A 17,318-nucleotide genomic window follows, 5' to 3' on the forward strand; every position below is an offset into this window, starting at 1 on the left:
ATATGCATAGTACCATTAAAAAAGTTAAAGTTGGAAGGCAGACACAAGAGCCCATACTATCAAAATATATCCATGAATGTAACCCCAGGAATGAAAAATATCCCGGCACAAACTGATGAGGAAGTCTGTTACACCAAGTTACAAAACTGATGAGAGAATGTAAGCGCCTTGCAAGTGACATCGCTTTCTCCTCTTCTGGCAGTATGTGCCAGCAGTGAGTGGGGGTCTAGGATAGGCCCATACCATCTGACTGCCCTCCAAGTAGCATGTGTGATCCTGTTCTGAGAAACCACAGCCATGTAAAGGTGGAAGTCATCTATGTATAAGGAGACCTTCTCCCTCTGCGCGAGGTCATCATCATCAACCCCCTCATCCATCCCATAGTACTCTTTAAAGACCTGCAGGATCTTTTCTAATCCCATCTGTAATTTACCGTCAGAATCCTTAATGGATTTAATAGCATTTCTATCAGCTGATTCTTTAATGTGAGGACAAAAGGTGAGTCATGTCTTCACTATTCTCAGAGAACTTTAATTGACTATTATGAGACAACTGAATAACCTTATCCCAAACAGATTGTTGGAGTTTACTTTTAATTAGATCAAAGTTTTGCTATAAAGAGATCTGAGCTTCTAGTTTTTGGCCTAATAAGTTGATCTGCTCACGGTTACCAAGATAACTGCTGTCTGAGAGGTGTGCCACACTGCTCTTGGAGCTACCAGCAGAACCAGACCATAAACTGGCACTGCCAATGGGCCTTGACATTATTCCCACATGCCCGAGCAATGTTACAAAGGCCTCACTAAGCTATGTATGGAACAAAAAGGCTGATCCTTTTGTAGAGCAGTCTTTAGCTTTCCTGGCGATATATTCCCTCATCATTCCCGCGTTAAACAGCTTTTCGTTCGTCACTGCTCTCCTGCACCCAGTGCCTTCCAGTCAATGGGGTCCAAAGGCTGTGGGCACACTGCTACTATTCCCACGGTTTCAAGAAGCAATGGGCTACAGGGCACATGGAACACATGGGTTCAGCCCGCCAGTGACTGCATTAGAATAAGAAGCTCTGACCTTTTCACCATCCGCGGGGCAGTAGCTGGGTCAAAGCTGAAGCTTGCAGGGATCAGCTTTGGCCTCTACCCCAACTGCTTCCTCATGTGGCTTTACAGAAACTGGATCTTTGGAGGTGAACAGAGTGAAATCAGAGCCCCCTGCTGGTGAACTGGCATTTTGGCAGGGGAGTGAAGACTGCAGTCTGCAAAGAGATTCAGGCACGGTTGGGGTGAAAGTTCTATTTTGCACTAAAGCGAGCATGACACAAATACAATTGAAAGCACACAGATTGCCTTTACAACTGAAAATATAACTACTGACCAGGTCGAAATGAATGCTCAGGAAATAAATGAACCGAGGCTCCATGACACAGCAAATATGTTTGTAGCGGGAGAAACTGGCACAACTAAAGACGGCTTTTTTCTTTCTGCTTCCAAAGAGTCGGGGGGTACAAAGGGGTCAAGTCTTAACTCTGCGACAGACGCAAGCTCTATTATTCAGGGTGCTCACACTATATCTACAGCATCCCTGGTGTCCACAAGGGTGCCTTCTCCATCCAATAACCCTGATATGACCAATACAGACTCCGCATTGACCTCAGCTTGAAATAGACAACCTCTGGCTACCAGGAACATTCTTAATAATAAAGGAATTTCACAACCTACAAAGGTCCATGGAGCTTGGAGCACTACTGATGCAACATCTGGAGCATGTAGAAGCAGCAAGGATAGGTTGTGTACCTGTGTTGTAATTGCAAGTGCAACTTTTTCTGGTTTTATGATGGGTGATGGGATCTGATCAAGCTTGGGCAGGACACTAGTTGCATCACAGAACACAGTATCTAATGAAATTCCGGCGTTTTCTTTTCTCTTTCTGAGCACTCAGGTGATCATTCACCCAATTTAGACATTGTAGACTCTGTAACCGAGGAATGCTGGGAAGAGTAATGGATAGTATAGATAAAACCTACAAGAGGTTGGAACTAAAGTGTCTAAATAAAGAAGCAAGAGAGGGAATGAGGATCAAAGATCTAAGTTACAATGGGACTTTTGACAAATGATCTGGCTGAAGCAATCGTGATGCAGCACCACCAGGTACTTCAGGGACAGCAGGCATCAGTTAGTGGAGAGGTAATGGAGACTCAGTGGCAGAAGCAAAAGCAATAAGAGCATCCAACTCGATCTTTAATTTACAATCTTCTCTACCTGCACCGAAACTAGTACAAGAAAAAAAAAAAAAGAGTCTGCCATGCTGAAAATCCTGCATTTGAAAACACAAATAGTAGTTAGTAGAATATCTAAACAGCTAACTTCAATGGGAAAGAAAAGAAGGACTGAGTTCAACAAAGGATATCTTGTCTTGAGGACTAAAACACAGGTTATAGACCAGTAAACCCGTGAACACGACGTGCCTACCAAGGATCTCTGTTTGAAAATAGAAGATCTAAAAAAAACAGATGCAGCAAAATAATCTCAGAATCCTTGGTATTCCGGAAGGCAGTGAGGGGGAGGGCTCACGAGTGTTCGTAGTACACTTGATACAGCAACCATTTCTCAGTCTTGGTAAATAAGATGTTGGCTATCAAATACAGAGGGCCACCAATTCACGTGTCTGATCTAAAAGTAGCAAAGGTGACTCCTGGCCTAGAGCTCTTCAAATTTATGTTGGTAATTTAATCTTTAATCAACTCTTATATCAGACTCCACACCCACAATTCAGACAAAGTGGGTAACATAGTTATTTTTTGTGAAATCGGATTGTGTCTGGCAGCAGTAACTTGGTGATGGCAACCTTGCTGCCTGATACCCGCATTACAGCATGTAGAGAGGCCCAGCGAATGAAAAACCATTTTAAAGGCCACACTGACTTTTGTGCAACAGAGACCAACGCTAAAAACCTTTTAGCACAATGGTCACACAACTCTCAGACTGATAATGGTTGTGACATAGGATCTCAGCCATCTCTGCAATTATTTTTGTCTTTTTTGTCCCATTTTTTTTCAATTTCTACCCTCCTCTCTTCTTTAAAATAGATAAGATGGGGCGAGTGGGTAGAACATAAGGACATATAACTCTTAGTATCACACTTTAGATCCAATAATATATAACATTTGCTAGGTGAGTCTGGACCAGTGTCTTCACATCACTCACCATAGCTATTTAGACTTTGGTGGTTAAAGTAAGGACATGGTAGGAAAGGGAAGTTGAAGGGATGTTTTGTGGGAGTGGACTGCCACATCAGCCCCAACAGTTTGGGGTACAGGTGGGGAGGATAGTTTGGGGGACTTGTGTGTGGGGGAGGAAGGATGGGGTGGTGGGTCAGAATGGAGTGGAAGCGCTGGAGGGGAGGTATCACAGTGAAAACAACTAAAGCATTTGGATGGTACGGAGCGGTAAGAATTTTTAATTTAATCTCATATCAATTAGTTATGTCGATAGCAAACCGCACACACAAGGGCTGAGCATATAATGGTGAAATGTCAATGGGCTACAGTCTCTTTTGAAAATTCTTATTATACATGTAACCCGATATAATCTGCATTCACAAGGTTCATCTGGCCAACGTTGAGACATACAAATTGCACATCCTAGGATATGTGTTTCAGGCTATGATAATCCAAGTAGAGTAGTGGTCATTCTAATACATGGTAACATCTGGACTTAAAATTTAAAAGGGGTAGGACTGGAAGATGGGCAATAGCTGACCTGATGGGTAGATGCATTTCTCTCACATTATGTACAGTGTATTGAGCCAATAATTTTTACCCCAATCCATTCCAACAGCTTCCTATTGAGTTTGCATCCTGGGGCAATCTATTGATCCTATGCAAAGACTTTAATGTCAACCTTGGTTCTCATGTCGATTCAACTAATACAAGTAGTGGTTATCGTAAAAACAAAACAAAACAAAACTGGGTTGCACTGCTACATTTGATACAGTCATATGGGTTGATCGGTAATTGAAGCTTTACAGGATCTAACATTTCCGAATTCACGTTTTACTCTGCCCCCCACAAACAGCATTCTATACTAGACAAGATATTTATTTCACAAGCCCTGACTCTCCATATCTCAACTAAGCTTTTCCATGTACACCATCAGATCACAACCCCTTGGTCAAAATCATCTCTAACGAAGATGTAAGTAAATCAGACCATCCAGGTAGATGGACATTTGACCAGTTTCTTTTATTAGGCATACTTTATCATGCATTTAGACCCTACGAAATGTGGAAACACATATTGTCTTTGGAAGCAGCAAAAAATGCCAGTCTACAATGCACATCAGAATGTCTTATGGCTATCGATAAACCCCAGATGTAAGTACATGAACTTGCCAAAATGTAATGGATTTAAAAGTCCACCACTTCCAGTTATGCGCCATCAAAAATATATGATCGAGGACTCAAATCACGGTCACACAATCAAACTTCAAAGTTCCTCTGTCAAAACCCATCCATTTTAAGACAGAGATTTCGAAACTTGTTGCCATCTCACTTGCGTAATTAAATCTAGGTTAATAAATTAAGAAATCTGTGACCTAAAAAATACAGAGGGGGGCATGGATTTACCTTGCTCCCACCCCATACAATGTAATGTTCCATGAAGCAGTCGTACAATGTGGAGCCCCACAATATAGCGGCACTCCATATAGTGACATACAACCAAAATCCCACTAAAAGAAATAACTTAATTTTATGTCTCCCACTAATTCTGTATTTGTGCAAATGTCTATCTGAAAAAATCCACCTTGTAAAAATGTATCACTAACTTATTGTGCCAGCGATTCACTATGAAAAAGCTGGACATGGGATAACTGTGCACATACATTTTCCTTTCTTGGGCCACAAAACATATGTTCATTAGCCTGTCAAAAGTAAGGAGAAAATTAACAGCAGTAACCCATTGCCAAATATAATTTATCAATGAAACCCATAGAGTCTCACCTTTCCTGAGGATTTCGGTTTGGTCTGAATATTCCACTCTTGTGGGGATTTGCTCGACGATGTAAAGAGCCTGATCTGCGATGCCCTGCTTCAGCGTTATCCTCTTCAGGTCCAATATCATGTACTGGTTGTTGTACGTTCCTGACAGAAGTTACAAGGGAGGATTAAAGAGGCAGATCATACCCATACCCTAACGCTGGTAAACAGTCACTTCATAATATGGGCATTACTGCATTGAGAAATCATTTAGAAACAAATGTATACCTTTTCCATTTTTACCTGGACAATTCTCAGGGATCCACATACTTTATTTATTGCAAAATGTGATCATTAAGAAAGTATTATTAATATAGGGGCGAGTGTTCTAGTAGACACAGGTTCTTGTTGTGAATCTGTGCGCATGTATACATGCTTTCATACACATGGTCATGCTTTAAAGAACTCAAGAGTTTACGCTTATGCAAACGACATGAAACACAATTGAGGACCTGAATGCAGCATCTGTGGGGCCACTGGGACTTACCTGCCCCATGAGATCCTTGATGCTCCTTCCACCAGGCACTCCGGGCCATGCTAGTTCCACAGCCAATTCTGTCCCATAGGATCACTGGCTTATATTTTATTTAATATAATTATTAGAAAGGTATTAGGCAGAAATGATTGAACGCAAATTTGACAATTTAGGGCTAAGGGGGATTGGACTACACATTGCTATTTTTCCCCATACGTGGTATGGATTGGCTTCTGAGTGAACAGAGCAATATGGCACTCCACCCTTCTGCTGACACTGGAAGACCCTCTAGAAAAGACCCAAAGCACAGCATCCTTTCAGCTTACTTTGGCGAGTCCCCTGGCAATGTCATGCAATAATGCACCCTCTCTGTTGACTTTAGAGGGGCCTTTAGTAACGACAGACCTATGGTACTGCAACATTACAGTTTGCTGAGTTCAAGGTGACTTCCAGTAATATCCGAGGCACTACATCCTTTTCTGCGGACAATAGTAAAGAAAAAGTACTGCACCCTTTCTGTTTACTTTAGAGGCACCTCTAGTAAGGACCTGAGGTATTGCAGCCTCACTGCAGGCTTCAGAGAGACTTCTAGTAAAAACCTAAGGTACAGCACCATTTGTGTGGCCTTCAGAGGGACTAGTAGTAAAGTCCTGAGGTACTACGTAATTTCTGCAGACTTTAGATGGATTTTTAGAAAAGTTCTGAGGTAGTGCAGAGCGACATCTATAACAGCCCCATGGTACTTCACCCTTTCTGCGGACTTCAGAGGGATCACTAGTAAAGCCCTAAGGTATTCTACTCCCTCTGTGTACTTCAGAGGGACCTCTAGGAAAGCTTAAGGCACTCCACCCTTTCTGTGGACCTCTGATGGACCACTAGTAAAGTCCTGAGATACTGCATCCCTTCTCCTTACTTCAATGGGACCACTAGTAAAGTATTGAGGTACTGCACCCTTTCTATGGACTTCAGAGGGACCACTAGTAAAGGCTTAAGGTACTGCCCCCAATATACTGACTTCAGAGGGATATCTAGGAATAGTCAGTGGTAGTGTACTACTGTGCAGATGGAAGCAAAACAAAGAAAACAGCTAGTGAAATCGCTGCAGAGGAAGGATCAGAAGGGGTATGGTGTCATCAACATAAACATTGCCAATTACACAGAAAATTGTGCTTGCGTTAATATTAGTAAATATAATGTTTATGTCGATGTGTTTGCAAATCTGAACATGTGCAAGTATTAATAAACTAAGGTGCGAGTGAGCGCCCACACCCAAGTCTCCTAAGTAATTTTGCAAATCTGGTCTGATACACTTTGTGATATTTTTAGAACACTATTTCTATTGATGTATGAGACCTCAGTCTGTATGATTGCTGTAACTGGTCTGCATCCATCAATAATCAAATCATTAATCCATGAATCCACTCAGCAATTGGTCCTACCATATATCAGCGTTCTCACTTGTTCGACCATCTATGAACTTGCTCGCCGTGTACCTACCCATCCATTTAATATCTTACTCATTCATCCATCCATGTACTCAACCCTTAATCCAAGAGTAGACTCATTATTACACTCACCCATGCATCCATCCATGCCACATACACAAATTAGCCAAACTCAAAAATCACTTTCACAAATAATATAGCTGGACCTATTGGCTTTGTGAAAGCATGATTTTCTTAAATTATGGACATTACTCGTATTACTTCAACAACTCTTCCATGGAGGAGTGAAAAGTTTCTTAAACTGCCTATGTTGGTCCAGTCACCAACTATGTAACAGGTTACCATTTTGATGCATTGCATGTAAATGTACCATGTGGCTAGCGCAAAAAACTGACAAGGTTCGGGCCTGCAGAGCCCAATGCTGGACACTCTCGCCTTATGCACAGAACATAACAGAACAGCACAGCTGCCAAGTAACCACCTCACACAAAGAATACTGTTGTCAGTCAATCTGTACAACAGTTTCTTATCTAATAAGCACTGTATGTTTGACAGAGAATTATACTGCTATCAAAAATGAGGCAGCGATAGATGTGCAGAGGGGAGTTTGTCCTCCTACTGATAAGTGACCTAAATATAGAGAGCCACTCAGTTTGCTGCAAAATAACCATCCACAAGGTGAAGAAAACACACTTCTTTTCTTCTATAACCCTCACCCACCAGGGTTGCCCCTTGGTGGCATGCTTCATCATCGGGTCCATCCTGTTCTGCTGAGGAACAAGGCATGCGCAAATTACAAGGGAGAACTCATAGATGTATAACTTTGGTGTATAATTATGATAATACGAGTGTGGGGGGGGGTTTATGTGGAATAAAACCTTAAAAATACCTGGTGAGTAGGTAAACGTATTTATTCTGGCCTCTAGTCCAGCCGCGGCCCGTGCAGGTAAGAGCAGTGGGGCCAGGTGGGGGTGATTTCGACAGGCAACAAGGGAAAATAATTATTGAATCGTCCGTCCAATCACCCCCCCCCCCCACCCTTACCTGCACGGGCCGCGGCTGCTCTAGTCGGTATGATTAAAAAAAGGGGAGCGGGAAAGGTGGATAACTATTTACCTTCCTTCTCAAGGGTATACATGTTTCAAGCCATCCCCTTGGCTTTTTATTGGGACCAAGAATCTACCTCCTTGATAGCACTCCTGCAGTGCTGTTGGTGCTGATCCCACCCAAATACTCTGCATGCCACATATTTGAATATCTGGACCCCGGTGCATATCTATTGTTTAGGTGAATGGCCAAAGGGATGCTTTGATGTAAGTGACTATAAGCTCACCTTGACCACCGGCGGATCCATGAAGCAAAGCATTTGCCTAAATAGTATTACAAAACAGTGAATAACAAGTAGGTATAATTATCTTCTTCAAAGTAAAAGGTTTTGGTTTCAAGGTGACTCGTAATCACTCCTAGAAGCGCACAATGCACTAGGACAAAGACCACTTAAGATTGTGTCTCAGCCACAACCCCCTCTACCCTCCCTCCCCTTTCAAAGGGTGAAAAGGTATTGAGGAAGGAAGGGAAGTAGGAAAGTTTATGTGTACTGGTGCATTGGTGATATAATAATAATGTGTGTTTAACATGTGATGGACATCTGAAATAATAAATTCACATCTGGGAAAGTGGGAGGGCACAAGTGAATCTATGGCACTATAGGCTGCAAACCAATAGTTACCAATAAGTAACATTTTAAATTTGCAGTCTGTAAAGCTGTAGATCGCATGCTTTTCTTAGGTTGAAAATCAGTACTCTCCCTTTTAAGTAATGGGTTGAGAGCAAATGAAGCTGTTTGGAATAATGTTTAAAGGACAGTCTGCCAGACTTGTGCTTCGACTCAGGCATATAGGTCTCCACAATAATGCTTTGGTAAGGTGTGCAGAATAGACCACGTATCAGCTTTAGAGATTTCTGCAAGCGATATGTTTAAAAAAAAAGGCCATGGTGAGCCCTTTTTTGGTCGCACAATGTAACTTGGGTACAATATGAAATGTACGCTTAGGTTTGGCATAACACAATAGAATACAGTTAACTAGCCATTGTTCACCGGAGTTGGAAGTAGGATTGCCCCAAGTGGGACTGTACAAAGGCTTCAGAGAGTTGCTTTGTTATTTAAATAAATTTTGTACAGTCAATGTAATAAATGAGGGCTCTTTTGACATATGATGGCAACGTGTATGCTGCGTCTCCAACAAACTGAGATGTGGAAAAAAGATTGGTAAGTCAATAGTTTCATAAACATGGGACGGGGAGACAACCTTGGGATAAAAATTAGGGTTTTTTCTTATAACAACCTGATCTTTTGGGCCTGAATGAAAGTTGCCTTCACCATTAGGGCTTCCAATTCACTAAATGCACAAGGAAGTCAACATGGATGTGATTGCAACAAGGAAGGCTGCTTTCCATTAACGGAATTGCAGTTGACAGGAAAGTAACAACTCAAAAGTGGGCCAAATGAGCTGCATAAAACAACATTAGCCACGCAAGAAGGTACTGGTTGTGTTCTTGATGGGATAACTAATATTAAATTTTCCATGACTGTCTTAACAACTGAAATCTTAAATAGAAGTTGATTTCACCAATTGATGGGGGTGGTTTCACTGGATAGGTCTCCAAAATTGAGTCCTTCTGTGGGTCCATGCTGTAATTATGCTATGGATCATCTCCAGTGTCTGAGGGAAGGGGTATTCATAGATGTAAGGGATGCCCATGACATGCTCAGTATCCGAGTCAGTGTGCGCTGAATATGACAATAAGAGAGAGTGTGTCACTAATTATGGTGGTGGACTAGGATCACTAGGCATATGCTTCTCAGGTATGGAGAATGCGTTAAGCTCCTCAGATATGACTGCTTTAAAACTAAGCTTTAATCTTTGAATGTACCTGGCAAGTGGGCTTATTCTGTGGGTGTGTGTGAAAGCATTTGGCCTGTTAAGGGTTGACATAGATCCTTTGTGTTTAATATCTGGCTGTTCCTGTGATGGTATAGGTGAGCTAGGCACCAAATCTGGTGTTGAGAATGGTTTCAAACCTGATTTTGGCATTGACCCCGGTTCTGAGGAAGGGGTTTCAGGACCTTATTGCGGAGGAGTCTCTCAGTCATGAGGACGAGTATACTGGTGGCCTGGTTTCTTTGGTGAGACTGTTCAGTGCAGTCTCAGGGCTCGAAGCCCACCTCGGTTGTGGTGGATACTTGCCTTGGATTCAAGACAACTGTGGAGGTTGCATATATGTTTTGGCAGTGGATTTCACGGAGGACCCTAGATTGGCACCTCCCTTTCAGTTAAGAGTATGGGCTCACTTTGCCGGTCTCAGTCGATGGCGTAGGAGATCTTTGGCACTGCATTTGAGTGAGCCCTACAGTAATGGATGGTCTTTCTGTTTCGGATGACCCGACAAGCCGATCCATTAGATTCCTCATTGTCTCAGAATAGGCAGAGATTACAGAACCGAAGGTAGTTTGACAACAGGAACTTGTTAATGCTTTTAAGGCAAATCTGGAAGGGTTTGTTCACCTTAATCCACCCCCCACAAGCCATTTTCAGATGACCTGGCTTTGAAAAACTCTCCATTCTGGATTGAATCCAAATCAGTCATTGGTGTCTTCTTAACTCAGCGGAGGAGACATTGATATATGAAGTTGAATTAATGCTATTCTGCAGCTCAATCATCCTGGAGTGCAAAAGGCATGGCCAAACTCAAAGGCGGAAAAAAAGCGGTATAAAGTGAAGTCTTTGACATAATGCATTGTGGGTCATCGGTTACCTCGAAACTGAAACCTTTTACATCAAAGAAAAACAACTTGAGATATCCACGCCCAAAACTAGAAATCAGGAGTGTGTAAAAAATGTGATGTACACCTATGTATGCTGCAAACAAATATTTCAGCTACAATGTTTTGGTTTTGCCTTGCTTATAAAGTACAAAAGAGCTTGCTCAGTGACAGCTCTGCTGATAGTGCTGAAATATTTAAAAAACAAACATGAATAAAGATTTCATTTGTAATGTAGAATCAATTCAGTTGTGAAGTATATTGAGATACACAATAATCAAGTACCATTGTCACTGACGTTTAGTCCATCTGGATGAAATAATTTCAAATGGTTTGTAGTAAACTGGGCTGCTTGCAGATGGCGCCACACCTTTTGACCCAATTTGAGCTGCTAGATCCTGTGGAAATTGATCTGAAAGTGTGCTGGGTCCTGCTAACCCGCCCAGCAGCAGTGCTATTTCCCTCAAACTATAAATGTGAACTGGTACACCAAATTGGCAAGTACTTTTACACCCCTGTAAGGCCCTTGTATATGGTACTATAGTTACCCAGGGCAGGGGTGTAAAAAGGGTACCAGGGCTGCAGCACTTATTGTGCCATACTGAGTAAAACCGAAGTCTGCAGGTCTGCCATGTCAGCCCTGTATGAGCAGCTTGCCTGCTCAAATTCAACCCTGCATACACCATGTGTGACAGGGTCACCTCACTGCATTTAATATAGGTCAGTCACCCTTGAGGTAGGTCTCCTATAGCCCAGGAGGCAGGCTGCATTATATTGTATGTGTGGAAGTATATATGCAAACATATATAGCCCTGTGGTAGCATTCTAAACTTAATTCTACCGCAAGTGACTGGCGCTCCATCGGATAACATGGGCTGGCATTTATGGGCATTACCTATATGTCCGGCTCCACGATGGCCCAGTGTCAGAAAACGTGCTTTGTAACCCCCAACACGATGGTGGTGTCTAGGTTTAACCAGCATCTACCTACTTCAGACAGTGTTCACCAAGTTAACCCAGTATTCTCGTGCCATGGCGGGTTATTTAATGGGTTAGCTGCCAAGACAGAAGTCTGACCTCATGCTGGGGAGTGTGTGCTGCTCCCAGAGGCCAGAGACAAAGACCTGAGTGAGCAGGAGATGACACCTCTGCTCACACAGGATGGCTAGTGATTAAGACAGGTGCGGGGGTGAGCCTCAAATGCTTTACTGGCGCCACTGGACAAAGGAACTGGTCTCCGACTCAAGGACTAAGCCTCCCCTGCCCCAGGCACTGTTTTTCGTGGGGAGATGGGAAATTACCTATGCAGGACTTGTCTACCTCCATAAGACTGACCACACCTCTAGGGTGTTGCAGTGGAGGTGTACAGTCGAGGATGCCTTTGGACATCTTGAATTTAGGCTAGAAATTAGGTTCTGACTAGTTTTAGTGACATACACCTACAGGATGACGTCACTACTAGGGCGGATTAGCCTCTAGACTAGATGCCCATCGGCTACTAGTCCTCACACCCAGTAACACCCCCTAAATCCAAGATTTAAGGGGCATCCCAGACACTAGAACCATAGATTTTACATGAAACAAGAAGAAACCTGTGTCCACACAAGAGCAGGCCTGCACAAATAGAAAGGCACAAAGTAATTCACCTGTGACAGCCACCCTGCACCCGCTGGACTACGGCTTGCTCAGGACCAGATCCCAAAAGGAAGGTGAACCTCTCTGCAACCTAAAAACTTCACAAGAACTCCTAAGACGAGATGCACTAATATCCTGCAGTCGGCAGGCACAAACCGCTAAGCCCACAACCTTGAAGTCCTGTTCCCCAAGCCATTCAGCGTGGCCGCTCAAAGTCCGTGGGCAGGTGACTTCTGGGAACTGTAGTCCTGGCCCTCAGCGAGGCTCAGCCTTCAACAATGTTCCCTTTGTCCTCTGGATAAAGATTTCCTCAACCAAAGTGCTTGCAGGTACCTAGGCTTGTTGGTGGTCAGCCCCTGTGGCTCCATCAAAAAGATCTTGCATTTGTTTTTACTCCCTCTTGGCATGCCTACCAGCTCCTCTGGCCATGGATTCGGTTCAGCACAATGGATAGTTAAGAGCACCTCTGCACCAGAGTCCCCGAGCCAGATAGATCGGATCTGCCTGGAGACTTCTTGTCATGGGCCAGCTACTTGCTTAAATTCCAAAGGGTTTTGCTCAACGCGCCCCGCAAGTACCTTTTGGCTAAGGTAACCAATTCAACACCACAAGCCTTATTGACAGCTCCATTTTACAGCTAAAGTGCACATCTGCACCCCGCTCCCCGAGCCAGTTAAAATTGTGCCAGCTGTCATGAACGAGTCTAGGGACTCATGAGACCTTAACTCCAAGTGGGTTTCATTAAAGTCGCTCTCTAAGTAACCAATTGCATACAATTGTTTTTCCCCATTGACCGCATTGTTAATGTTTTCACATTGCAAAGTACTGATTTATTTGATGCATTAAAAATTATAACTCCTGTTATACTGTATGTATTGATTTTGTTTTGGGGTCTAAAATTATATAAAAGTCTGAGATATTTTCATAAATTGGTGTTGGAATTCTCTTGAGTAGTGTCAATTACTTATCGTGCATGTTGATGAGGGGAAATGCTTAACACGTTTCTCTAAGTAGGCTGTCTGATGCGCTTTGCCACTCTACCAGGACTGAGAGAAGGTGTACTGAAAGAGTACCTGGGGGTCCATCCTTGTGTAATGTGCTAGTATTACACGGTAATGTACCCCAGCCATACCATATAACATGTTACATCAAGACAATTGTCAGGAGTCCCCTAGTTCTGTCTTGAATGCATGTTTTGCAAGGGAAGTCCTCATGTTTGACACCAAATCGTGTGCAAAGTTAACATAACTGTCAATAGGTTGGTCAAGTTTCTAATTAAGTTTTCCAGCTTTCTGATTTTTAAAGTGTATACATAAGTAATTTACTTTTTTCATATTTTTTTACAGGCTTGTCCCAAACAGTAGATCACACAAATGACACGTGGATCGTCATGTAAGATGTTTTATGTCATAGATTCTTACTGTAACATAACTTGTGATTGATGAGGTGCCACTGCGGATGGAATGCTGGACACGTGAGGCAACCTCACTGTGAACTATATGCTGTGCAGGGTGGCGTGCCTGGAGCTGCTTTGTAGACCAGTGAGGGGCGAGTATGGTTCCACTGTTACTGTTGAGGGGTGTCGCTCCTGGGTTTCGTGGGGGGGCGGGGCGCTTTGCTTTGGGGGGGCCGCTGGGGGCGGGGCGCTGCTGGGAGAAGGGGACTTTGATTCCTGAGGCCGACATACGGACTAGCCTTTTGGACTGCTGTCCGGCCCGTGCTGGTGTTGGGTCACCCCCTCTACCTCACGCATATTGTGAGACTCTGGTGGCTACCAGGGTGCCTTTTTTGTTCAGTGGGTGTTTGGATGGGTAACTATGGTTTAGAGCCTGTTCTGGGGATGGGAGGGGTTTGGGTTTGTTGGGTGAGGTTTATGTGGGGGGGATGTGACGGTGTGCCCGCTAGGTTGTCTTGGGGTGTGATTTGTGGTATATGTTCATATGGCGACCCGCCCTGAATTGAAGTGCATTACTTGGAATGTGCGGGGGCTGAACTCCATGAGAAAACGTTATAAGGTACATTCATACTTGGTCCGCAGGGGGATCCAGGTGGCCTTCTTGCAGGAAACACATATGGATCGGGCTGAGGGGCTGGCGCTGCAGAAGCGATGGAGGGGACAGTTGTTTTACACTACCTTTTCTGCTTTTGCTAGGGGGGCATTGATCTGGGTCCGGTTCGGGGTTCCGTTTCAACCAACAGCCACGCTGGTGGACCCGGAGGGGAGGTTTGTGGCGGTGTCTGGTCGATTAGATGGCAGGGATGTGACCTTCTGCAGTATTTACGCCCCGAACTCGGACTACACTGCTTTCTTTGCGCGGCTCTCTGGGAGGCTGGCGTCCTTTCTGGTGGGCACGGTGTTTCTTGGGGGGAACTTTAACTCGGTCACTGATGTAGAATTAGATCGCTCTCATCCCCCGCTAGCTCAATCAGCAGTACACAGGGTGGCCAAGGCGAGGCGCGACTGGCAGGCAGCCTGGGGACTTGTCGATGCTTGGCGGGTGCATCACACGTCAGATAGGGATTACTCCTTCTATTCTGTGCCGCATGACCTTCATGTTCGGCTGGATGGCTTCTTGTGTACCCCGGGAGCCCTGGAGCTTACGTGTCATAGCGAGTACCTGGCAAGGACACTCTCAGACCACAACCCCTGCTTGATAAAGATCCTCTGGTCCCAGCAGCGGCAGGCGATTCCGACTTGGCGCTTGAGTCCGACGCTGCTGGAGGATCCTGTGTTTCATGCGGAGCTCGGGGAGGGTGTGGAACGCTACTTTACGGATAACGCGGGGACGGCGACAAGCAGAGCCCTTGAATGGGATGCGCTCAACGTGGTAGTGCGGGGCATTTGTATCTCGGCTGTCGCTGGGACGCGCAAGGTTCTGTCGCGGGACGTTGACCGAGCTGAGACGCGAAGCGGAACTTGCTAGTCACGCTGACGGGGGTGCCCAGGGGGAGGTCTTGGCGGCACGGGAGGAGGTGGCCGTGCAGGTGGAGCAGCTTCGCTGCTATGACTATAAGGAATACATGGTCCGCGCGCACGCTGAGCGGGATAAGGTTGGGTCGTTATTGGCCTGGCTGGCTAACCCGGCTCTTAGGGGCACCCCTATACGGTCGTTGGTTACCCCCACGGGGGACCTGGTTTATTCACAACGGGAGATCAATGGCCAATTCTGGGACTATTACTCGCAGCTGTATAGGAGTAGAATGCGGGACCTGCCTGATGGGCTGGACGCTTACTTAGAAGCTGCTAGGTTGCCACAGTTGGATCCGGAGCAGGCGGTTAAGCACATGGCTCGGAAGAAGACTTCGGGGGCGGACGGCCTCCCAGTGGAGTTCTATGCCGCGTATTTGGATGCCTTGGCTCCACGTCTGCAGGCGATGTACAAGGAGGCGTGGGACGTGGGCGAGCTGCCGGGTACCTTGAGGGAGGCGATCATAGTCCCGTTGCTGAAGAAAGATGGGGACCCATCCTCCAGGTCAGCGTACCGTCCGCTCTCTTGGCGGCTCATGGCCCACATGGGCGCGCTGGTACACCCGGACCAATCGGGTTTTATCCCCACGAGGAATAACACGGCGGGTATTCGCAGGTTAGTGCGGCTCATGGGGGACCGGGAGGGGGGCCCCTCGGACGCCGTAGTACTGTCAGTGGATATCGAAAAGGTATTGGAGTGGCTGTATCTGTTTCGGGTGCTGAGGGGGTTCGGCCTGGGGGACCACTTCGTGCGCTGGACCAGATTGTTATACCGCTCTGCCATGGCTAGAGTCCGCACGGGGCGTACTATCTCAGCTGCTTGTCAGATAGAGAGAGGCACTCGACAGGGTTGCTCGTTATCCCCTCTTTTGTTTGCCCTGGCGATCGAGCCCTTGGCAGCGCATGCCCGTCAGGGACGGTCTTACGAGGGGGTTCAGCTGCGTGGAGAGCCGCACTACATCTCCCTATACGCGGATGACCTCTTGCTGTATCTGGCGGATGCGCGGGATTCTCTGCGGGGCGCTAGACTCCTACTCCGGGAGTTCGGCTCCTTTTCGGGGTTGCACGTTAACTGGGCCAAGACTTGCCTGTTTCCTCTGTCTCCGGGGACCCGGGCTCCTGCGGTGCTTGCCGACCTCCGCTGGGAACCTGCTTGCCTGCCTTACCTGGGTGTCCGCATATTTCACGCTCCTGTCGATCTCTTCGAGTGCAATGTGGGCGGAGCGCTACGGGGGCTCAAGGGGAGTATGGCGTTTTGGCGCACCCTCCCGCTGTCGGTGGCCGGTCGAATAGCGCTGCTGAAAATGGTAGCGCTACCGCGATTGCTTTATTTCTTCCGCACCTTGCCGATCTGGATTCCGGCCTCCTTTTTTAAGACGCTTCGGGCGCCGATTACAGGATTTCCTTGGGGCGCGGGCAGACGTCGGGTGGTGTTGACCACTCTGATGAGACCGGGGGTGAAGGGGGGGGGGGGGGGGGGGGCTGGCAGTTCCGGACTTCGAATGGTATTATCTGGCGGCGCAGTTGCAGTGTCTCACACAGGCCGTGGCGCGCGAGTTCAGAGGCCCGGAGGGCCCGCAGGGTAGGATTATCCCTCGGCATGTATTGTCCTTCATTATATTGCAGCAAAGGCTTCGGTTGGACCAGCTCACGCTCGAGGAGCGCACGCTTTGGCTCTGCTGGCTCCGTAGTCAGAAACGAGCGGGTTTCGTGGCCCCGTATGGCCCGGAAATTCCGTTGGGCATGTGCATGGCTCTCCCCCATGGCGGAGACTGGTCGGAGTTGGCAGGCTGGGAGGACCGTGGGGCTCACATGCTTGGGGATCTCTATCGAGACGGGATTTTGGGAGGGGGATCTTGACAGGCCTATCCCGGAGGAGACATGGTCGCAGCTGCTGCGACGACCCTGGAAGGGCACACGCAATGCTAGATTTCAGCTGGT

General features: G+C 46.0%; 1 protein-coding gene across 3 annotated transcripts in view; it reads right to left on the bottom strand.

Moving 5' to 3' along the window:
- PLBD1 (phospholipase B domain containing 1) overlaps positions 1–17,318 on the bottom strand; it is a 227,825-nt gene that overhangs the window by 38,858 nt on the left and 171,649 nt on the right. For all 3 annotated transcript variants that reach the window (XM_085601437.1, XM_085601436.1, XM_085601435.1), the window contains one exon: positions 4,996–5,136. In XM_085601437.1, coding sequence (XP_085457563.1) covers positions 4,996–5,136 — 141 coding nt within the window. The remainder of the gene's footprint in view (positions 1–4,995; positions 5,137–17,318) is intronic.

Source organism: Triturus cristatus, chromosome 4_2, assembly GCF_964204655.1.
Source record: "Triturus cristatus chromosome 4_2, aTriCri1.1, whole genome shotgun sequence".
NCBI classification, from domain to species: domain Eukaryota; kingdom Metazoa; phylum Chordata; class Amphibia; order Caudata; family Salamandridae; genus Triturus; species Triturus cristatus.